This window comes from Numida meleagris, chromosome 6 (genome assembly GCF_002078875.1).
Source record: "Numida meleagris isolate 19003 breed g44 Domestic line chromosome 6, NumMel1.0, whole genome shotgun sequence".
NCBI classification, from domain to species: Eukaryota; Metazoa; Chordata; class Aves; order Galliformes; family Numididae; genus Numida; species Numida meleagris.
The window spans coordinates 3,095,911-3,118,040 of NC_034414.1; the positions used below are offsets into that span (position 1 = coordinate 3,095,911).

Consider the following 22,130-nt stretch of genomic DNA (forward strand, 5'->3'; position numbering starts at 1 on the left):
CTAATGATCATAGAGCCACTGAACGGTTGGGTTGGAAGGGACCTCAAAGCCACCCCAGCGCCAAACCCTGCTATGAGCTAGCTGCCCCCCCCAACCCAGGCTGCCCAGGGCCCCATCCAGCCTGGCCTTGGGCACCTCCAGGGATGGGGCACCCACACCTCCTCAGGGCAGCTGTGCAGGGGGAACTGCCCCCAGCAGCTGAATATCTTTCCCCTGTTCCCATCAGAAGACTGATTACAATTCCCTCATGGAAGCCACGTTTAAAGGTTGTCTTCTTCAAGCTCACTATCTTCCTCAAACTCATTTCTTTGTAATCATGTGTAGCCTCTGTGGTCTCTGATGCCCTTTTATGCCAAAATAGTAGTTTTGGAGTAGCAACTAATAAAAACTGTTTCTATATTTAATGCTTTTTGTTCTGCCTGCCAGAAAGAAGCAGATGTGCACAAACCTCAATGATAGATACCATTTCAGTCTAGCTCTAGCTGTACATTTTTGATTTGTTTCCTATCTGAGAGCAAAGCAACACGCTATAGCCTAGGAAGGACTCGCTCAGAGCTAAGCTCTTGTGCCCATGTCCTGCACTCACTGCGCTCCCTGGAAGTCTGGTCCTTGCTGCAGGTCCAAGTCCTGGCTCTTGGGCACAAAAGGAGTCTGGAGCTGCACAGTGATGGGCTGGCTGGTGCCCGCTGATCGCCGGATGGTGATGCTGAAGGCCATCAGGTGGATGAGGGAATGGTGAGCATAGATCTGGTGCGTAGCTGTATAACTGGGTGACTGAAGCATATGGCTGAAGGTTCCTGTGAATGCAACAAGAGCTTCTTTAACCATAGGGTCCTGATGTTCTGCCTTAGCCTCCCAATTCTACCAGTTCCTATTGGCAGTGGAACTGTCCTTCCAAACATAGGTTTTTACTGGGCAATACCATTAACATCCTTAATCTGACCAAGCTGATGAGGAATGATTTGTGCTATAAAATATTTTACTAAGCTTCATGACCAAGCAGCATTTGCTGAGCTTAGCTCCAGCAGGGGTCTGAACATTGCTAGCTCTGATTCTCCACTTGCTCCAACACCAAATTAGAAGATTAATGTGAGGCAATGAACCCTTCTGCGTGCTGTGTCCACTGCATTACTTGGTATTCTGTACAGCTCAGCTCTGAAATCCGCAAAATGAGCGCTCCCAGAGGAATCAGCAAAAGCACCCTCCTCACCATTCTCTCAGTTATGCTTCCCAATGTTCTACCAAGATCAGAGCTGGCTGCTGTTCAAAGATAAGAGCAAACACAATGCCATATCAGCTGCTGGCCCCGTTAGAAACACATAATGGAGTCCATCTAACACAGTCACCAGATGTCTACAAAACAAATGCCTGCATTTGAACAACGCAGTTCGACACCTATGAGAGTCAATGAAATTTAGGGTACAGTTCATCCCATTTCTTCATAAACTATTGAGTTCATACACCAAACGTCTTTTAGCAACAGAAGGAGATATCCTGCTCATGCATTGCTCTTTACCTGTCCGTGTGTTCAAGGTGAAGGTCTCAATGGGCACATCCCCATCAGGCACTGTCATCCTCACGTTGATGGGACTGGGGATGTCGGCACGGTGGGTGTCCCCTGCCACCCCGTTGTACACCCCATTGACGTGGAGGATGTCACGGTACACACGGGTGCCCAGGTAAGCATTGGTCACCGTAGCCAGGAGCCGTGGGTCCGAGGGCAAACAAGTGGAGGTGAACACAGCAGGGTCCTCCTCACCATCAGCCATCAGCAACCAGAGCTGCTAAATGAAAGGAAAAAGTAGACAGCAAAAAATCAGAGGTGGGTTGGACAGGGCAATGCCAATGGTTCCCACCAGAGCCTCCACTCCGTGGTTTTCCTCCATCCCAGCTTTCCTCCCAGCACCTCAGGTGGGTCTGCTCCACACAAGCTCATTTCCCTTTGTGAAGCTTTGAGCATCTCTAGGTCAAGCAAGGTGGCTTGACCCAAACCTCGAGTGCTCATTTTTTTTGTTGCTTCTCCAGTTTTGCCCCTCTTCTACTGCCCTTTCCTGGCTGGGATCTCACCAGTTTCTCCCAGCACATCCCATCACGTGGCCATCTTCCTCCCAATGTTATTAAGTATACATTTAGCCTTTATCCTCGTCCTACCCCTCCGCTTTCCTCTTCCATCTCTAGCTCAGCTCGTTACCAGCCACCTGGGGCAGGAGCATTTTATTTAATGAACATTTGGGTACATTTACACGCACATACAGCACCTTGCAAAGGAAGGCTGTAAGCAGCGCCTGCCCGTGCTCGGCACTGCAATAACACCAAAAACCACAGAGCTGGGGCACGGCCTGGCTATGCCCCAAAGCTCACGGGGCCAGCTGGTGGTTGGATGGCAAGGAAAGCCTTCCTCCTGCCTGCTGGGGGTGTGGGAGGTGTGCAGGTGAGGCCTTGCCTTGTGTTTCGGGTGGAAGCCGCTGCCCTGGGGCCCCGTGCAGGGGAACAGCGGAAGTTGCTCAACACGGACAGGAGGACGGAAATTGCTTTTTTTTTTTTTTTCCCCTCCCCTTCCTTACTAGCAAAACCAAACAACCTTGATCCTGGCACACGGGCGCTTGCCCAGATGAGCTGTGCTCGGCACGGGGCTGTGCGCCAGGCGAGGAGGAACCGAAAGAGGAAAGTGGTCAGCCGAAAGCTATCCAGGAAACTCAGCAATGGTTGCGCTCCTGGCAGGGAGCCACGGTCACGCTCCCTTGAAGGATCACCTACGTAAGCAAGCACTGACAATAGCCGCCCTTTGTCTCTGACCACGCTGCTCACCTACTGCTGGAGAGCCAGGCTTTATCACTCAGCTTTACTGCTTCACCAGTTTCCCACCTTCGAAGTTGCACTGGCGTTGCAGTTTGTTTTCCAGTGCCGGAGGTCCCCACCCTGACTTGCAGAGTAATAAAGGCACAGGCACCATCCATCCCTGTTCCTCCACCCTCAGTGCCTTCGGGTGCTGTCTAAACCCCACAGCACACAGAGTACAGGAGGGCCTCTCACCCTGATTTCAATTCCCAGCCCCTGCACGCCGGTACAGACAGGCTGCAGTGCCCCAGACTCATCCTTTATCATCTCCTTCAGCAAAGGGAGGTGAGCACCCTTCTGCAGATGTGTGTTTGCTGTGTTTACTCTCTATCAAATGAGGAGAGGAGAGGGAGAGCACAGCCCACGAGGCACTCACAGGGACAAACAAACCTCACTGAGCGGAAAGACCTAAGGTCGGTTCCTCGTGGATGAGCAGAGACAAGGAGAGCACAGCAGCCAGATGCTGGGCCTCTCCTAGCAACCCCCTGCCTCTGGGCTGCTGCTCCAAGAGGATTATCAACCCTGTGCTGATGGGGTAAATACTGCACAGATGTTCCACGGGCTGCAAATCCATCAGAAGCCAATACCTGGCTCAAAGCTGCCATCAGCGTTCAGGAAGCAGACCCTTGGCGCGGCACCCGATCCCGATCCCACGCACACTGCAGAGTGCTGGGAGTCGTGAGGAGGGTCACAGAGAGCAAAGCAGCACTCCCAGCTCCATGACTGCTGGCAGCCCTTCCACAGAGCTGTTTGTAAGGAGAGAACAAAGCCGGGTTATTCAGCAAAGCTGGGAACGTGTCAAAGGGAAAGGACATGACTTTTCCCTCTGCACATCGTGGGGACAAGAGCCAGGCTGGAGCCTTCCAGCCCCTCCTGCTGTGGGGTCAGGGCAAGCAGAAAGCTTCAGCCAACTGCTTTGATGGGCCACAACTTGCAGGACAGACAATGCCACATTGTGGCAGCGGGATGTGGCTTAAAGGGTACAGGGGTGATGGGCTGATGGTTGGTCTTGGTGACCTTTGAGGTTTTTTTCAACCTTAATGATTCTATTTAGGGACACGGTTTAGTGGGCACGGTGGTGATGGGTTGATGGTTAGACTTGATAGGCATAGAGTTGTTAAGGTTGGAAAAGGCCTCCAAGATTCTATGCAAACACTCATATGCGTGTGGTTATGAGCCTGTGCATCCATTCAGTATCAAGGGAAGAAAGAGAAGCCATAATTTGGACAAGTGATTTTGGGCATCACATCTGCCTCACTCCAAGGATGTATTTTGCGATCGTACAGGTGTGATGAAACCCCCCCAAAAATAGGTTTGCTTCCCAGCAGGGCACCACAGACAGGTCTCCCTTGTGGTAGCTGAGGCTCCTATTTCTTCCCCATGGAGGTGGAAGAAAAAGAAAGAAAAAATAAAAGCAAACACTCCAGGGAAAGGATGAAAACGGAGCCCTTCAGGAGGACCCTGACATTTACAGGCTCCTGCAGCTCTCAGGAGAGCCCCGGGCCCCGTGCCCAGCGCTGACAGCAACAGGCTGCGCAGCTGCAGCCCAGCAAGGAGGCACTCAGCGTGTCAGAGCCATGCAGGGCTTCCACAGGGGCTCCCGGCTGCTGGCTGCACTGCTGCGGGCACCGAGGGTCCCCCGGGCCGGGGTCACCTCCAAGCCACCCGAGCACCCCGTCTCTCCTGCTGTGAGTAGCCAGTGGGAACAACAAGGGGATGGGGGAGAGGGAGGTACCCGGGGACACGGTTCGATGTTTTTCTTGGGAACGTAAAGCAAGGTTTGTGTCTTTGGGGAGGTATGAAGGAACTTTCAGGGTCACAGCCCAAGGGGATCCCCCCGTTGAGCAGCCTGAAAGCCCCAGGAAGGAGGTGGCAGTGGTCTCCCACCAGTACAGGGAAGTCCCAAGCCCTGTTACCCGCCCCCCCCCCCAACCACCACTTCCAGGGGGCACTCACCCCCAAAGCAGCTGTCCTTGAAGGCAGGGGGGTCTGCTGGCAGCGCAGGGCTGGGTCCTTGGCCCATTCCTTCTTTCTGCAGTTGGGGATGATCCCCCACCCAAGCAGCAGCTGCAGGGACCCTGCTGGGCCAGGTGAAAGGTTGGAAGAAGGCACTTTCATGCCAGAAATCCTGGCCAGTTCTCACCACCAGCCATGGCTTAGAAGTTTACCCCACCTGCATTTCCAAGGTCTGCTGCTCTCAGGAGAGAGAGCTGCTTCCCAAGCCCGGTATCCTCTTTTAGGTAAATAAGGAAAGAAATAAAAGGTCAGCACAAGGGGCAAGTGCTGCCCTGGCGTGCCAGGAATGGTAGAGACCTCTGAGAAGGGAAGAGCGGCCTGCAAAGTCATCTGAAAGTCAGGCACAGCTGCTTCAGCAACGCTGTGAGCCCAAGCCTGGCTCCCACTGCTGACTGACAGCCACCAGCCGTTCTGATTCCCCAGCCAATGTATGACTGAGAAAGACAGAGCAATAGGAACCAACTCCGAGAGTAGGCAGCTTGGGCTGCTGCTGGAGGGAGCTGCTGGGCTTACCCAAGCTTCCTCCCACAGCCTCAAGCAGCATTCATCTGAACCCAGGAAGAGCAAGGAGGAGTGCAAGAGATTGCATTAGACACTGTACCAGTGTGCAATCATCCTAGAAAACCTACATGTGCAGTCTCCTCACTAATCCCTCTCTTCCCTTTCCTGCTGGCAGGAGCAAGCCATCGCAATGACTGTGATGTTCACGTGCCTGCTGGGGCCCGCAGCCTGGGTCCTGGCCAATGTGGAGCACTACAAGAGCAGAGCAGACTGAGGAGCAGCCACAACCCCTCTGAGAGTAGAACTGAGATCACACAATGGGTCTTCACCCAGGGAAGAACCCTCTGAGCGTGTTCATTAAAACTCACGTTGGCATGAAACATCTGGCTCTGCTGGCTTTTCCTGGACCGTGCGCTCCTTCGCAGGAGAAGGAGTTTGTTCTCTTTTCCTGGTGCCACACAATCTGACAGCTGAGCTAACAAGGGCAGAGCAAGACATTACAGCCCATGGACTGGGGAAGGAAGGGGCAGGCGTTCAGAACTGAGCCACTCTGAACCGAGAGGAAACTTGGAACAAAACAGATTAGACAGAGAAGGGTGGGGTGCAACCAGAGGTAGGGCTTGACAACTTTGGTTTTGCTGGTTTCTCAAAGCTTAATTCTTCCTTGTCCAAGACGTCTTTGCACCCACACAGCAGTGTAGCATTGGCCACATTCTTTCTTTTTCCAGTTGCTGGCATTCAATCTAGAGTCAAGACAGCAAACTTGAGGAAGCATCCCAAGGATAAGCATTCCTGTACTGGTGACGCAGCATATTTAATCACCAGAGAATCAAAATGCCACATAAGGCACCTGAATCACACCAGCAATCAGGTTAGCACTGTGAAACAAGAACTACCCATGGATGCATAGGCAACAGCACTTAAAAAAAACAATTTAAATCCTAAAAAATGTACCCAGCTATGCTAGCGTGGCCCTGTCCTGTTTAAAACTACTGTGATAAACCTTGCTATTACCACTGTTCGATTGTTGTACCACGTATTATCAAGTATTGTGCACCCAAACGGCTACTTGGACACAGCCCCCGTTCAAATTTGGTTCACGTTCTTGATGTGCACAATCATCTTCTGTCCTGATAAACACGTCTGCAACAGTAGAGTAACGCAATTAAATTACAGGAAGTTTTTAAAATTTGTTCAGAGTTTAAAATGAAGTAGATACATACTCAAGTTCTACACACTAAGTGAATGACATGCTCATCCTGCTGGTGATTCAGACTAAAATTAGTCCACCAATCAAATGATCTGCACTGCTCTGAGAAAAAAGGTTTGTGTTATTTTAAATACAGAACTCCAAAGGAAGCGTATTTTAAAGCAGATTGGAGACCCAGCTGCAAGTGAGAAAGAAGGCACTACAGAACTACAGAAAAGGGAAGGCAGAGAAGTTTATTCCAGCAATACTGCTGCAATTCACTTTAGCACAAAGTGTTCGTAAAAGACAACCACCCCCAGAAGTATATAAAACCAAATCCACTGAATGGTAATCCTGAAAAAAAACCCTTTGATGGAGTAAACACTCCCTCTACTGCAAATGAAGAGGAGGGACTGTGGAGAAAGAGGGCAGTAGAAATGATATCGGTAAAGCTGCCTTCAGGCTGCTGCAGGGCAGGGAGGGAAAGGGTACCAGGGAAGGTCATGCCCTCCTAAGGCCAACACCACTAAGTAATACCACATACAATGGTCAGGCACCTCTCTAGCACATTTTATAGAGGAGCTTCTGCTACCCCCTTAGCGGGCAAATAGCCTCCACTCCTGTAACATGCAACGAGCATCCCATCCTCCCACAGTTGTTTGACAGCAGGACTGATGAATCAGCCACCACGGAGCCTCTGACCTCTTTGTTTGAGAGCAGGATGGGAGCTCCCAGGGTCAGTGCCACTAATGTTAGCGCATAGGGAAATCTTGACTCCAAGCACCAAAGGGTTACACAGCAAAAGGCCACTTACTCCTCCGAACACACGTCGTAAAGCTGCTCTCCCCTCTGCCCACCCACCCCCCTTCAATATAATTCAGTACAGAGTCAGTGGTCTGAGTGCTGCTAGCATCAGTAGCAGTAGAAATTCCTCTCCCAGGATAGTGCAAGGTCCTCTATGTCAGGATGTCATGGGCTTGGTGCTCCACCAGCATCTCCATGCTTCTCACATCTGTGCACCAGAACTCCAGGCGATCTTTCATCCCTTTGATCTGGAAGACAAACCCACAGTAACTTGACTGCTCCCACCACCACAAACCCCGACGTTCACCATATAGGACAAATGCTTGAGATCTCCAACTCCTCAGAACATTTGTCATGAGGACAAACTTGAGAAACTCAGCACCTTCTGTCTTTATCACCCTGACCTACTCTCCTCCCAAGACAAGATCACCACCCACAGCTCAGGAACTCAAGCACTTTTGTTCCACACATTTCTGTCTGAAGGAGCCACGTAGATGACCACATCCTGGAAAACAGTCACCTCACTTGAGTTTTTTGGTGGTTCTTCAAAGGAAAGTGTCTCTATCAGCCCATCTCCTAGCAGATTTATAAGCAGTTACTGCAAAACAGACTCAGACGTGCCATATACTCAAGGAAAGAGCTAAAGGCAATGTCAACAGTGGAGGAAAAGCTGATAGACTTCTGAGTTCCCTGCACACCTTCAAGAAGCAACGAAGACACATTCTCAGTGACCTTTAGCAGTTCTTACTTCAGCTTCCAGGTCAACTCAGGCACAAGAAAATACATCAATACCGCCACAGTATTCCAGCTGGTCGTTACCTGTTGTAAATCCAACACGCGTGGCTGCACCCACGTCATGTGCACCCTCTTATCCACTTCATCAATACTGCCCTTTACCAAGCCTACTGAGAGAGCCTTCATCACCAGCAGTTCCACCTTAAAAAGAAAAAAGGGAAAAAAAATATCAAGAAAACAGAGGATCACCCTGTTTCCCCAGAGATGTACAAAACCTTTAAATGGATCCAGTCTGTGATTATTTTTTTTAAGCAAAAAAAGTAAAGATTAAGACCTGTAGCCTCTCTCACGCTCATCTTCCTTTAAATACAATAATTTGCACAGCAGGTGAAGAGCTACAAGTCTCCTGCATCTTTCTTTCAGCAAGATATACAACAAGAACTTTTACCACATCCTTCTTGAGCAAGCTGGTTACCATATATAGAGACCACAGGATGAGAGTTTTAGCAGGTTATTCTATCGAGTTCAACAGCAGGGTTAATGTCTCAGAGTTGAGCAGGCAGCTGATTATAAGTAGAGTTCCTTATGAGTTGACACTGGGTCCAATACTAATCAGTGCTCTTTAACACGAGCAGGACTGCAAATTTGCAGATGACACCAAAGTGGTAGGAGAGGTAGAGATGCTAGAAATAAAAGCCCCTGTAAAAACAGATCTCTATAGATCATACTACATGTAATTCTTCTTAGCTCAGTGACAAGAAGTGTGAAGTCCTACACCTCAGCCACCAAAATGAGAAGGCAGAGAACCTGACATGTGAAGAAGTTGGGATTTGCTCAGTCCAGATAAAAGAAGGCCTGGGGAAACCTCATCATAGCCTTTCAACATTTCAAAGGCTACAACAGAGAAGGTGGGGGTGCTATTCTTGCAAGGACACACAGTGAAAAGAGAAGAGACAACAGGGAAAAGTTGCTTCAGAGAGAATTCTAGCTGGATAAACAATAAATTCTTCACAGTGAGAAAAATTAAACACCAGTGACACTGTAAAATATCTCCTTGCTGGAAACAGTCAACACAGCTTGACAGAGTCCTGGATAATATAAACTAAAGGCCTGCTTGCAAGAACAGGTTGGAACAGATGCCTAAGAATCTTCCGGATCCACTTATTAACAGACAGGAGCAACTTCTTGCAACGGAGCTCTCCAAACACGCAAGAACAGGGGAGAACATTCACACCTGGAGTTCACGTGAGGGAGTCGGCAGGGCTTAGAACTTCAAAACTTCAGCATCAAAACACTGATCTAAACCTGAACTCACCTCGTTCACAGTGACTTTGGCACTCTTAGCAATCTCCTCAAAAGTGAGTTGTCTGTGATTGGCTGGGCGGGTGAAAGTCATCTGAATTCAAGAAAACAAAACAAGAAATAAGGCCCCACAGTTGTTTTGTTTTCCCTCTACACTGCACACAGCTTTTCATTGCACTGCCCTGCTGAGATCTCAACCTGCAGCACCAACTCCTTTCTCATATTTAATCCCAATATTTCAAAGAAAACTCTATTTCTGCCAGCAGAAGGGAGTAGCACTCCCCACTCCTCCACAAACCTCATTGCTCTAAGCAGATTTCCCCACCAACACCATGATCTCCAAATAAAGCAGCTCAGCCTGTGCTGAACCCTTGACATAACACAATGCCTACAGGTGGTAAAAGCAGTTGCCAGCAGAACACTAGAAGTGGAAAACACACACAGAGAATGTGCGTGGATAAATAAACACACATTATGGTTTAGATCACGCAATGCTGAAAACACATCCAGAGTCATGGAGGTTTATACATAAATACTATTTGTTAACAATAGAACCAAAGTCTTCAAGTGACAGAGAAAAACCTTCTCAACACTGAGTTACCTCCCAGGGAAAGGAGGTTCGGGTGGTTAAGACTTTAACCACTTTTTAGAGATCTTTCTTACACCAGAACATATTTGAAGAGTTATTTCAGACACTGCCCTTAGGTACAAAGCTTGCTCCTTACTTCCCCACCTCCATATCCTGACTGAAAGAGAAACCTTTGAATCCTTGAAAGCACAAACAAGTAGTGGCACAAGGCTTTTTCCCTAGCAATATTTGCTTCTTGGCACCACCTAGAGGCAAAACTTGCTGTCAACCAGCTAGTTGCACCCCAGAGTTTCTCTAAGTTGTACGAATGAATCTGCTCAGCAGAGAATGCAGCACTTGACTTTGATGCTAACCCCACCAGAGAGCAGTCAAAGCAGCACCCTTCTATCTCCCACATGACAGTTCTCAGCTCAGCAGCTCACCTCCATAAGACATAACAGTTGAATCTTCTGCAGCAGAAGTGCTTCGTTTGCAGCCAGATCTGGCTGTGAGAGGGTAAAACACAAATTCATTATTACTTATTCTTCCCTGCTGGGGAAGCATGCTATACACAGGAGTAAGCCACACGGAAACCTATTGGTAGTGCCTCATAAATTCCTTTTATGGCTGTTACAAGCCACCCACTGCTTGGCAATGGTTCCATGAAACAAGTCCTGAGAACTGCAGGGTTAAACACAGTGCATCACAAGGTAGGCAGCCTCCTAATAAAAGCCACAGCTTTGCATAAGCAGACAAGTCAATCTGCAAACTACTGTCATGTCCATAATAGCACAGAAGTCAGGTGTCTGCAATCACCTGGGAGATAACAAGGGAGCAGAGAGGCAGATGCTGTCCAAGTGTTCTCTCACTATGATCACAGTTAATAAAGCTTCTTTAACTTTGCAGTCCCTATATTCTCTGACAAAACCAACATTGCAAGATGAAAGGAACATTACAATTCTGTGATTAAAATTGCACCCAAAGAGCCAGGAAATCTTAAAGATCACAGAACCTCCTAAATGACCTCTGTAAATATCAAGCCTAGCCCTTAAGCAATGCAACAACTCATTCACTCACCTGCTGGCCCCATGCTGACTTCAAAGCCTGAAATGTCTCTACGTTACCACTGTTGAAGGCATAAAGCGTATCAATCAGCCACTGCCGATCAGTGCTTCTCAGGGACTCCAGAACAGGGTGCATGAGCTGTAGGATATATGCAGAACATTGTTAAAAGGATAAAATCAACTCCTGGTACTCAACAGCTGAAAGAAAGTCGCATCCCTTACCAGCTCTCCAAAGTTATAAACACCTTCTCCCAAGAGCCCTGCCAGCCCCAGGGTAAAGGCTCTCTCCTGCTGCTCTGATACTGTAGAAAGAAAAAAAAAAACATACAAACCACACCAAAATGTCAGTCAACATTTGCATGAAGCAGCAGTCTAAGTCCCATTAGCCACTCCCTCACTTTCTTCTCTACCTGTATTACCTTATCCCCAGCCCTCCTCCTTATCCTTTCCTATGCCTGAAATTCAGAAACCTGCAATAAGCACAGGAGTGTAAAAGAAAAAAAAAAAGGAAACAGAAAGGCTATTTTTTGAACCTATACTGAAGATTTTGGGAACTAGAACAAACTATCCCTCCTGATAGTAGCACTATCCCCTGCCCCCATCACCTCAATGCACTCAGGAGCAAAATCCTATTCATTCTTCACGTGTTTCCCCACCGTCCCCCTCCTACCCACCTTCTTTCTAGGGAATAAAGCTGAGGCTCTCTTTGCTCAGCAAAGGAGGAGTTACCTGGCAGATCTTTAACATCAATGCAACCCAGAAACCGCAGAGCATCCTTATAGTACGAGGCGTGGTTCCCAATTGTCTGGTAGTACTTGCTGGAGAGATCATAGAAGCGGCTATGAACTGAAGTCACCCCAGGGAGATTGTTCAGCATCTCTTCAACCTCCTCAATGGTCTCCTAGCAGAGTGGAAAACTTGTTTGTTGCAGAAAGGTACATTTCATATGCACCCACCCCTTACCCTTCCAGTTTACCACTAAGGGTTAGCATACCTGCTCCACAAGTAACATCCATTCAGTAGTAAAGCAGGTGAGACCACAGCCAAAGCCACTACCACAGTATTAAAAATAAAGTAATGGCATTCTCCTTTCACAAGATTATGAAGTTAAAGAAAACATACACACACACACACACAGAAAATCACCCCAACCTCCAGCGATACTTAATACCGTGATCCTTCAGAATGTTTCAACTTGCTCCAAAGGATTCAAGCTGAACTGCATGAAAAACCCTAAACTTTAAGAGATGATTCTCAGAATCTTCTTGAAACTTCAGAGATTTGGCCATAAGCACTACACCCACATTTTTATAGCCATCAAGAAGAACTGAAGAGACATCAAGAACTTGAAGAGACATCAAGAAGAACTGCAGGTCTTCCTGGAAGTCCCAGGAGTTGCATATTTACAATCACCTCATTCACAACTGAAGCACAGACACAGGCACATCTATTACTGAACTGCATCCCTGAGCTCCAAACTGTCTGAGTGCTTGTACAACTCTAGTTACCACCTCACCTTGGTCACCTGCAGGTCTCCGATGTTCAGCTTCAGCGCCCCAATGGCTGTTTTACACAAAATCACAGCTTCATCACTGCTTTTTACCTGCAGTTACAGAAATACATACTCAGAGTGTTACCATTCCAATCAGACAGGCTCTTGAAACCTAAACCCAGTTATACTTCGTTTGTTAACAAGTTGCAGCATTGAAATACAGGTGTTCACTCTAAGGAGTAGGTATTCCCCACCATAGGTCTCAACATATAGAGAGATGTCTCTTCAGCTGTTTTGCAAATGAAATACACGTTACCATTCATGTAGATGAACAACTAGGAAAGGCAACCTCAAAAATACCTTTTCTCGAGTCTTTTCCAGAAATGTAAGGGCCACAGTGGGATCTGCAGTGAAGAAAAAAAAATCTCTCAGGAATTCCACTAAATTAACCTAGGAGTAAATCCTTTACCCGAATTCAAGAATTCTTTCCTGTAGCGTACTGTCCAAACTTCTAAAGGTGCTACTTACCTGTAGGCCAGGCTTTCTGCACATTAGCTGATTTCTCAGCTGAGCAGTGGTATTGCTGCTCTTACGCAGCAGTAATTACCCAAGCTCTTGTGTTGGTGCTTTCCCTTTTCTGTACATGAGGAAGACAACAGCTCAGCGTTGAAGATTTAGCTGTTACTACTACCTAGTTACGTTTCATAGGCATCACTCCTTAAAAACTCTGTAAGCAAAGGGTAAGGTCACTTACCTGTCATCTGCCTGACTACATGAAGAATGATCTCTACCAGGGACAGGGGATTCACCCTAGAAAGAAGAACTCATTGTCAGAGCAGTACTTGTCAGCAGAAGGTGATCTAAAAACTTCCAGGCAAATAAACTCACCTATGTTCAAACTCGCTGATGAAGTTCTCATAAAGCTGTAGGTACAAAGACATCAACAGTCAGAGAAAACAGATGTTTTGTTTTATCCACAACATTCACTTTTCACTATATTCCCATTCATTCTTCCAATAAAGTAGGGAGCTGACAATACAGGACGTTCAGAGCTATGTCATGCAGTATTCAGGATCCAAAAATTGCTTTTTTGGGATAATTCTATCCATTCAGTATCCTCCCACCAGCAAGGGGTGATTCAGGAACCTCGTGAGCTAGCAGATGCTGAAACACAATGCCTCCTTGCTGACCAGACTGGTGCTTGCCTTCTGTTACTACTGCACAAACAGTACAGGCCTGAACATTTCAAAACTCCCTGCACACGTTCTCCAACTCTCTCTCACACATTCTGCAACTAGAAACTAGCAGCTCTTCATCAAGGAAGCTATTGCCTCCTGGTGAACTGAATTTTAATATGGACACAAAGGAAAGGGAAAGTGAGGAAGGATGGAATGCTTACTTGTAACACAGAGGATATGAGCAAGCCCCTATCTTCATGAAGGAAGAACTTGCCAGAGCATGGGTGAACTACTGTATACAATGCCCTGTAACTATTATATATTGTATCAAGCCTATCCTATATTTGCAACAGTAAACCACCCTGTAACAAAAGGGAAAGAAGATGACACTGCATCCCCTGCCCAAAATCTGGAGTGAATTAAGTTACCATAACATTAATTTGAGGCTCCTTACATTGGCACATTTAATCTTTGCAGAATTCCAATAAAACTACCCAAATCCCACACACTTGCACCTGCTTCACAAACTCCCCCCAGATAAGTTTCTCTAGTTCAGTAATTCTCCTGAGACAAGTCACAGAGCACTTAGTTTTGTCAGCAGGAAAATACCATCACTCAACTTTGTCACAGAAAGGAGAACGAAGGCTCATGGATAACTGAGCACCTCACCTTGATGAGTCCATCTCCTTGGGCAAAGCAAGGGTCCTGCACAAAGTCCAAAACTTGCAGCGTCAGCTGGTGCCAGAGCCTTCAAAACACAGAATCACAGAACCAGGAAGGTTGGAAAAGAGCTCTAAGGTCAAGTCCAGTCCCATCCCACCCCACCATGCCCACTGACCACGTCTCTCAGTGCCACATCTCCACGGTTCTTGGACATCCCCAGGGACGCTGACTCCACCACTGCCCTGGGCAGCGGGAAGAACATTTCAGATTAGAAATGTTCCTGGTATCCAACCTGACCCTTCCCTTGTGCAAATTGAGGCCATCACCTCTCATCCTATCACTGTTATGTGAGAAAAGAGGCCAACCCTCACCTCACCACAACCCCCGTCAGGCAGTTGTAGAGAGCAATGAGGTCTCCCTTGAGCCTCCTCTTCTCCAGACTGAACAATCCCAGCTCCCTCAGCTGCTCCCCATCACACTTGTGCTCCAGACCCATCACAGTTCCGCTGCCCTTCTCTGGACACACTCCAGGGCCTCAATGTCTTTCTTGCAGTGAGGGGCCCAAAACTGGACACAGCACTCAAGGTGTGGCCTCACCAGAGCTGAGTGCAGAGGGACGACCACCTCCTGCTCCTGCTGGTCGGCCTATTGCTGATCCAAGCCAGGATGCCGTTGGCCTTCTTGGCCACCTGGGCACACTGCTGGCTCACATTCAGCAGCCGCTGTCAGCTAACTCCCAGACGCTTTTCCCCACGTGCAGCTTTCAGTCCCTCCGCCCCGGTCACAACACCCGGGGCCACGCACAAGCAGGGCACGCCGCGAGCTCACCCTGACACCAGCCCCGCGGTTTGGGCCGCCCCTTACAGCTCACGCTCGGTGCTTCTCAGTCCACGACAAGGGCAAAGCAGAGATGAGACAGAGCGGTGACCCCAGCACGCGGAACCAGCGTTCCTCAGCCGGACGACCGCAGCACCGAGGGAAGCACGGAAAGCACCCCCCGCCGCCTCCCAGCAGCGCTAACGGAGCCACCCTCGCTCCCCACGGCCCCAGCCCCGCCTGGAGCTCGGCACCCCGGGTAGGACCCCGGCAGCCGCCTCGGGGCGATCCCGCGGAGCCCCCCACCGGCGCTCACTTCTTGTTGTAGAGCTCCTCCAGGCGGTGCCACACGGCGGCCTGCCCCGGCCCCGCGCTCTGGCTCTGCTGCAGGAAGCCCGGCACGTCCTTCATGGCGGCGGCGACCGCAGCAGGCAGCGACGCCGAGCCCCGGGCCGCCCCCACCGGAAATGCACACTCACTTCCGGCGCGGCGCGGGGCACGCTGGGCACCGTAAGGCCTCGCGTTGCCCGCCCCCCCCGTAACCATGGCAACGCCCCGCGCCGCGCCAGCCCCCCCCCCCATGCACAATCCCCTTAAAACGCCATCCAAACGCACCTGCCAAAAGAACCCCGCGGTGATCTGAAAGCGGGGCCTGCAGCTCGGCCGGGAGCTGGTGCGGTGCGGTGCGGTGCGGTGCGGTGCGCAGCTACTCGGGGCACTGCGGTAGCGGGCATGGAGCGGGGGGCTCGGCGCGGAGCGGCGCTGGCGGCGGGTGAGGGGCTGGGGGAAGCCTGAGGGGAAGGGACGGGGCCTGAGGGTGCTGGGGAGGAGCTGAGGGCGTGCTGAGGTGAGGGAGCGGGACCTGAGGGGGTTCTGGGGGGAATCTGAGGTAAGGCAGTGAGCCCTGAGGGGTGGCTGAGGAGGCTGAGGGAAGGAACAGGCCCTGCGGGGTGCTGGGGGCGAGCTGAGGTAAGGGAGCAGGCCCCGAGAGGAACCTGAGGTAGGGAAGTTGGTCCTGAGAGGGAGCTGAGGGGAGAAAATGGGGCTTGGGGCAGGCCAACGGGGAGCTCTCTCCTTGCATTTTGTTGCCTCCGTTTCTCCCTTGCCTCACTGTTCACCGACTCTGTGTTTTCTTGCAGCATGGAGGAGCCTGTGGGAGCGTGGTGGCCTGGCTCGGTTCAGCCCTCGCTGCAGGACTGGCTGTGGGGCATGCAGGTAGGGCTGGCTGGTTTCGTGCAGCCCTAGTGTGGACAGCGTCACCTCTCCTGTCTGAACAGGCACGTGGGCCTGCGTGTCTTTGAGCCTGAGCTGGGGAATTGCAGCTGGGAGCTCAGAAACAAAGGGCAGAGAAATATTAGCGTTTGCCAGGTTGTGAATTTAGCTCTCTGGGAATCTGACCTGGCACAGCAGAGCCACGTCCTCGTGGTGTCAGTGTCAGCCACACTGAGCACAATGTTAGGACGCAGTAATTGCTACTTGTAGATTGCCAGGATCCAGCAGCTCTTGGCTCTTCACATTCCCACGCCTTCCCTGGACTGCTTTTAATATCCTGCTGCAGCAAGCACTCATTGTCTGGGGAGAAAGTGTTTCTTGAGATGATAATGGGTGTTCTCAGCCCCATCTGTGTGCACTGCTGACCTGCAGTTCCTTTGCTTTCCAGCTGTACACTGAGGTCTCCCAAGGCAGAGTCCTCAGGGGGAAGTAGAGAACTGGTGAAATGTCTGTTCTAATCCAGGCAATGCTGTTCCAGAGTGACCACAGCACCCTGTAAGAAGCTTCCTGAAACCCAAGGCATTGAAAACAGCATTGTAAATAATCTGTGAGACCTGAGTACTGTTTGCATAGTCTGTCCACTCCCTGTACAAAAAAACCAAACAATCTTCTTATAGGGAAATTTCGTGTGTTTTAACATTGATTTGGTATTTTTAAGATCTTCGTAAGTCAGTGCAATGCAAAGCATCTTTTTCTGGAGTAGACTAATGCTTAAGCTTTCTTCTCATTGATTATGTAGTAGCATGCTCCTGCAGATTGAAGAGCATTCTGCAGCATTCTTGGTGTGGTTCACCCCCCGCTCCACTGAGTAGTTCTTCCAGTTGAAGTCTCTCTCACCACACGACGTACTGTGCTTTCCCTCTGTTCCAAGCAGGATACAAGGGACCAAGCCCTTCTCTCTGTCTGCTGCCACCAGTGCTGTTTTTGGACTGGGCAGGTGGGGAGGTGATGGTGGGAAGCAGAAGCTCACCCTGCAGGATGTGGCGGAGCTCATTCGGAAGAAGGAGTGTCGTCGAGTAGTGGTGATGGCTGGTGCTGGGATTAGCACCCCCAGCGGCATCCCAGACTTCAGGTAGTGCCTTCATCGTTTTATTTATCCTTGTTTAGTGTTGGGACTACCAGGTTCTTCAGCTGAGGCCAAGGACCTGGCTCTCTGCTCTTTTGTGTCTTGGCCTGGTGGGTGGCTTTCCCCCTGAATTCTGACTGCTTGCCTTCCTTTCCTCTCTTTGCAGGTCCCCGGGGAGTGGCCTCTATAGTAACCTTGAGCAGTACAACATCCCTTATCCCGAAGCCATCTTTGAACTGGCCTATTTTTTCATCAACCCCAAGCCCTTTTTCACTTTGGCCAAGGAGCTCTACCCTGGCAATTACAGACCCAACTATGCCCACTATTTCTTGAGACTCCTGCATGACAAAGGGCTCCTTCTGCGTCTCTATACCCAGAATATTGATGGGCTGGAGCGAGGTGAGTTTTCTCCAGCTCTCAGCAGCAAAATACCAGGAAAAGAACAGGAGGACTGGGGAAATGCCTGTTGAAGATGGAGTTTCTGGTTCGGTCACCTCATGCTGAGCTGATCCTCTCCCACGTGCTGTGTTCCAGTTGCTGGGATCCCTCCTGATAGACTGGTGGAAGCCCACGGCACCTTTGCTACTGCCACGTGCACAGTCTGTCGGAGGAAATTCCCAGGAGAGGACTTCAGGGTGAGTGATTGCAGCTGGGCATTGATGTGAAGTAATGCTACTGTGAGGGTCCAACGTGGTTGTGACCCTGCTTGTGTAGATATGTGCTGCCCCGTAACAACTGGCATTGGGTACTTTTACTTCAGGGGGACGTTATGGCAGACAAGGTCCCTCACTGCCGTGTCTGCACTGGAATCGTCAAGCCTGACATCGTGTTCTTTGGCGAGGAGCTCCCGCAGCGCTTTTTCCTGCACGTGACAGACTTCCCCATGGCAGACCTGCTGTTTGTCATCGGAACGTCCCTGGAGGTCTGGGACTAAGGGACATCCCTGCTTACAAGGAGAAAAGGGCCTAAGGGACTCTGGAGGAGAGAGAGAAGGGTTAAGAAAGCAAGGAACTGGGTTACCAAGGTAAAATTAGAGGTGGTAGGGTGAGAAATAGGCTGTATGCACTCAAAGGCCGTATGAAAACTTTGTGTGCTCCTGGTGAAGGTGGGCACCTGGAGTGGAAGAAGCAATTTTTGCAGCAACCTGAGCAAAGGCCACGGGATAACTGGCAACATCCATACCGAGTTCAGAGCTAGGGTAGCTTAGTCCTCCATGGGAGAACTTGTTAAGCATGAACCCAGCAGTCTGAAATCCCAGAAGTTTAGCACACAATGAATTGAACCCTGCAGTGGGGTGACCATCTCTCTCTCTGCTCCTTGGGTTGCCTTCCTTTAGGTGGAGCCCTTTGCCAGCCTGGCAGGAGCTGTTCGCAGCTCAGTCCCCCGGGTCCTCATCAACCGAGATCTCGTAGGACCCTTCGCCTGGCAGCAACGCTACAATGACGTAGCCCAGCTGGGGGACGTGGTCACTGGGGTCGAGAAGCTGGTGGAACTACTGGACTGGAATGAAGAGATGCAAACACTAATTCAGGAAGAAAAAGAGAAGGTGGGAAGGAGCTCAGTGCCCCATCTCCCTCTCTTGGCCTCCATTCCTGATGCTTGAGTTATGCTGGGGCCACGCAGGCAGTGCTTGCTGGGATTAGAGACTTGCACCACAGGCATTGCCACACTCACAGTCAGCATTCAGAGAAAAGAACCAGGGAAAAGTGCAGAAGGGCTAAAAAAGCAAACAGCAGCAGTATTTCACAATGAGGGCAGGCACAGTGCCACAGAGCAGACTGCTGTGTTGCTAAATGTTTTGGTGGGGTGGAAGGGGAGAGAAGAGCTGCCAGCCTCAGAGGAAATAGGAAAAATGTGGAAAATGTCAAGCTTGGGGCTGAGCGTGAGTGCTTTAAGGCATCTTCAAGCAGTGACACGTTTGATTACTGAAAAGCTTTCTGTGGCTTTCATCTGCTAATTTATTTATTCCCAAATGGAACACACCATATAGATTTAAGGACAGTTGCCTGGAGCTGGAGTCACAGACCAAAAAAAAAAAGTTATCTGTTTATCAGTCCAATCTTGTGAGGCAGTAGAGGACTTGGTTTTTATAGTGCTTTGCCTTGCCTGTGAGCCTGAGCTGCTGTTAATGCCACCTGCTGCATTAACATGAGTGATTGCTCAACTAAACAAGGAGCCAAGCATCACCTTAGCAGAGTTTTCCTCTTTTGGTACATTCACCTCATTGCTTTGGACCTATGGGGAAGATTTTTCCACATGTGACAAGCACTACATTATTTAGTTCTTAATAATTTGAGCAAAAGTTCTGACACGTGGGCTGGGCCAGTTCTGCTTGTGTCAGTGAATGCAACTCCATGCTCTGCAGCAGGGCTCTGCCAACTTGCTGTAGAAGAAGTCAGGTGTATTTTTAACAAAACTGGTATGTTAACGTTTGTACACAACCGCTTCTGACCCCAGAGAAAATCTGACTTCACAGTTTCAAGTCAACAGTGAAGTTATTACTTGAATCAGACTATGGGATAGAAATGAATATCAATGAACAGTATTCTGGCTAGGCTTTTGATGTTTCACTACGAGCCATTTTATATTAGAGAACAATCAGCCTTCAATTTAACACTCGTGCTTTTCCAAGTCACAGATAGATGGATAAAGCTAGTGTAAGTGTTGTAAAGCATGAAAAACCCTCTTTGCTCTGGGATTTTGGTGCTAGCAGCATCACTGTCTGAGCTAGTGGGGGTTGGGAGGTTTGAGACACCCAAGCAAACACTGTGGTCTTTATTTTTCAGCTGGATGCAAGAGACAAATAGGACAGCTGGCTCCCTGCTGCTGGAAAGCAATGGTCACCTTGAAGGAGACGTTGCCGTGCCCAGCATGGGCAGAGAAAGATATGATGGCAGGGAGCTGTGGAAGAGCCCATCCAGCCCTGCAGCAGCAAATCTACACAGGACTGGCATTTGGGGAAAAGGAGGATGCTCATGGCCCAACCCAGCCAGTCTGGAAGCAGTGAGGTCCTCTCACCATGAAGGAAGCAAAGCTGGAAGGAGCAAAGCCCCACTGCCGAGCTGCAAACAGTTTCCACATGTGAAGGCTTTCCTATCCGAGCCTTCAAAACAGTTGATGTAGCCACTGAACATTGTTCCTCCTCGCCTTACCTCATTTCAGCACCCATTAGGAGACACTTTCCTCTTCCATGGCTCTGGCTCTGTCAAAGCACCATTTGACAGTGTGCAGCCACGAGTCTCACCAGCACATCAGATGAGATGTGCTAATGCACAGCTCCTCCACGGATACTTTTCTCTTAGTCATGAACCATCAGCTGCTGCAGACTGGTAGCATTTAGTCTTCGGATGAAACCTCTGCTAATCAGGAGACGATTGCTGTTAATGTGCCTGGCCTGTTTCTGTTCAGAAAGGCCAGCTCAACTGCTGGAAGAGTTTTCAGTGTAGGGGTGATTATTATTAATAAAGAGTTATAATACTTTTCCTGATGTCAGCAGAGTTTTTCTGTAAGTTTCACACAGTCCCTAGTGTCTGAGTACATGCTGTCTCCCACACACAACACACTCCCCCTCCTTAACCTGACAGGAGTGCCCTTCTGCCCTGTAGGTGCCCTGCAGGGCCCTTTCTGCTCCGTCCCAAACGTGCCCTGGGATACACACATATCACAGGTGTAGCAGAGCTCCTTCTCTGCAACAGAACATGAGCTTGATAGGCAGAACACCCAATGTTGGCTGTGGGACTGAAGTCACAGCCAGGTGGCAGGGGTGACCCATCTGTTTATCACAGCCACCATTCTAGATGCAGATAAGTACTGGCTCTAACCAAGCACAAAATGCAAAACGTTTTATGCCACCACCTTGTTACAGCCAACACTCAAATGCAGAAAAATCAAAGCAAACAAAAGCACTTGAGCACACAGCTGCCTTACTAACACAGCATGGGAACACTTCTTAATTTCTCTGCTCTGCAAAGCAGCATCCAAGTCAAAGCTACAGCCTCCAAAAGCTGTCTTATGGCTGCCCCTATAATTACAAGTGTTTAGACCTAATACACAGCTGCTGTACATCCAACAGCTCTAGGGACGCTACTGAAGTCTGGCACAGCTACAGGAACAGAGGCTTCCATGCTTGGTGTCCTAGCAGCTTCCTAAAAGAAAGGTTTGAACAAATGTGCATTCAGACCAACAGGCTTGTTTACCCAAAAGCACAATTCAAATACATCTGTGTGCTCCTCACAACCGGGATCCCAGCAGATGCATCTGAACGTGCAGCATCAGGGAAAGCAGAGGGGCTGTTGCTACTTCGCAGAGTGGGGTAGTTTTTGTATAATTTTAATCACTACTGCTAAAAATATCATCACCGCTGAAGAACTATCATTGCAGTTACGAAGCACGACTTCAGCTTCTCTCCTCAGAAAGACAGCTTTTCAAGACCAAGCACCAGTTTCTACCACCACCCGGGCAGGACCTCAGCAGACCGAGCGATCATCCAGGCTGGCTCACGTCCTGCTGCAAAGGCCAAGCAGCAAATTCCTGTTGCACACAGGGAAAACAGCTGGTGTGCATGGTTTTTACAGAGCATTTGCAAAGGAGATGAGCAGTCCTGTAAATAGCTGTTTGCTGTGAGGC

General features: G+C 49.5%; 3 protein-coding genes and 1 long non-coding RNA gene across 13 annotated transcripts in view; 2 read left to right on the forward strand and 2 right to left on the reverse strand.

Annotated features, from left to right (window-relative positions):
- PGGHG (protein-glucosylgalactosylhydroxylysine glucosidase) overlaps positions 1 to 5,753 on the reverse strand; it is a 13,368-nt gene extending 7,615 nt beyond the window's left edge. Inside the window, exons 1-3 of one of the 8 annotated variants that reach the window (XM_021402681.1) lie at positions 5,724 to 5,753; positions 1,517 to 1,784; positions 587 to 797 (exon numbers count right to left, since the gene is read on the reverse strand). In XM_021402681.1, coding sequence (XP_021258356.1) covers positions 587 to 797; positions 1,517 to 1,784; positions 5,724 to 5,738 — 494 coding nt within the window. In that variant the 5' untranslated portion in view covers positions 5,739 to 5,753. Of the gene's footprint in view, positions 1 to 586; positions 798 to 1,516; positions 1,785 to 2,151; positions 2,421 to 2,443; positions 2,536 to 3,425; positions 3,459 to 5,723 lie in introns of those variants that run through there. The other 7 variants (XM_021402679.1, XM_021402682.1, XM_021402683.1 and 4 more) reach the window with 7 other exon arrangements.
- LOC110401499 lies at positions 4,343 to 5,735 on the forward strand. Its single transcript, XR_002440403.1, has 2 exons — positions 4,343 to 4,526; positions 5,531 to 5,735. It is a non-coding gene; the product is annotated as an uncharacterized LOC110401499 (long non-coding RNA).
- PSMD13 (proteasome 26S subunit, non-ATPase 13) lies at positions 6,774 to 15,643 on the reverse strand. Its single transcript, XM_021402710.1, has 13 exons — positions 15,483 to 15,643; positions 14,357 to 14,435; positions 13,398 to 13,432; positions 13,264 to 13,319; positions 12,870 to 12,913; positions 12,534 to 12,620; positions 11,747 to 11,918; positions 11,240 to 11,319; positions 11,031 to 11,156; positions 10,397 to 10,459; positions 9,399 to 9,479; positions 8,168 to 8,284; positions 6,774 to 7,596 (listed from the first exon to the last, which is right to left on the reverse strand). The coding sequence occupies exons 1-13, from the start codon at positions 15,575 to 15,577 to the stop codon at positions 7,501 to 7,503; spliced, it is 1,131 nt and encodes a 376-aa protein (XP_021258385.1). The 5' UTR covers positions 15,578 to 15,643; the 3' UTR covers positions 6,774 to 7,500.
- On the forward strand, positions 15,726 to 20,991 carry SIRT3 (sirtuin 3). Of its 3 annotated transcripts, none has more exons than XM_021402713.1 (8): positions 15,726 to 15,864; positions 16,306 to 16,381; positions 17,313 to 17,510; positions 17,671 to 17,903; positions 18,039 to 18,139; positions 18,265 to 18,426; positions 18,841 to 19,050; positions 20,291 to 20,991. In XM_021402713.1, exons 3-8 carry the CDS (start codon positions 17,464 to 17,466, stop codon positions 20,309 to 20,311), a joined length of 774 nt encoding a protein of 257 aa, XP_021258388.1. In that variant the 5' UTR covers positions 15,726 to 15,864; positions 16,306 to 16,381; positions 17,313 to 17,463; the 3' UTR covers positions 20,312 to 20,991. The 3 variants fall into 3 exon arrangements, with proteins under 3 accessions (XP_021258388.1, XP_021258386.1, XP_021258387.1); XM_021402711.1 differs by having other exon boundaries at positions 15,740 to 15,938; positions 17,310 to 17,510; XM_021402712.1 differs by having other exon boundaries at positions 15,742 to 15,938.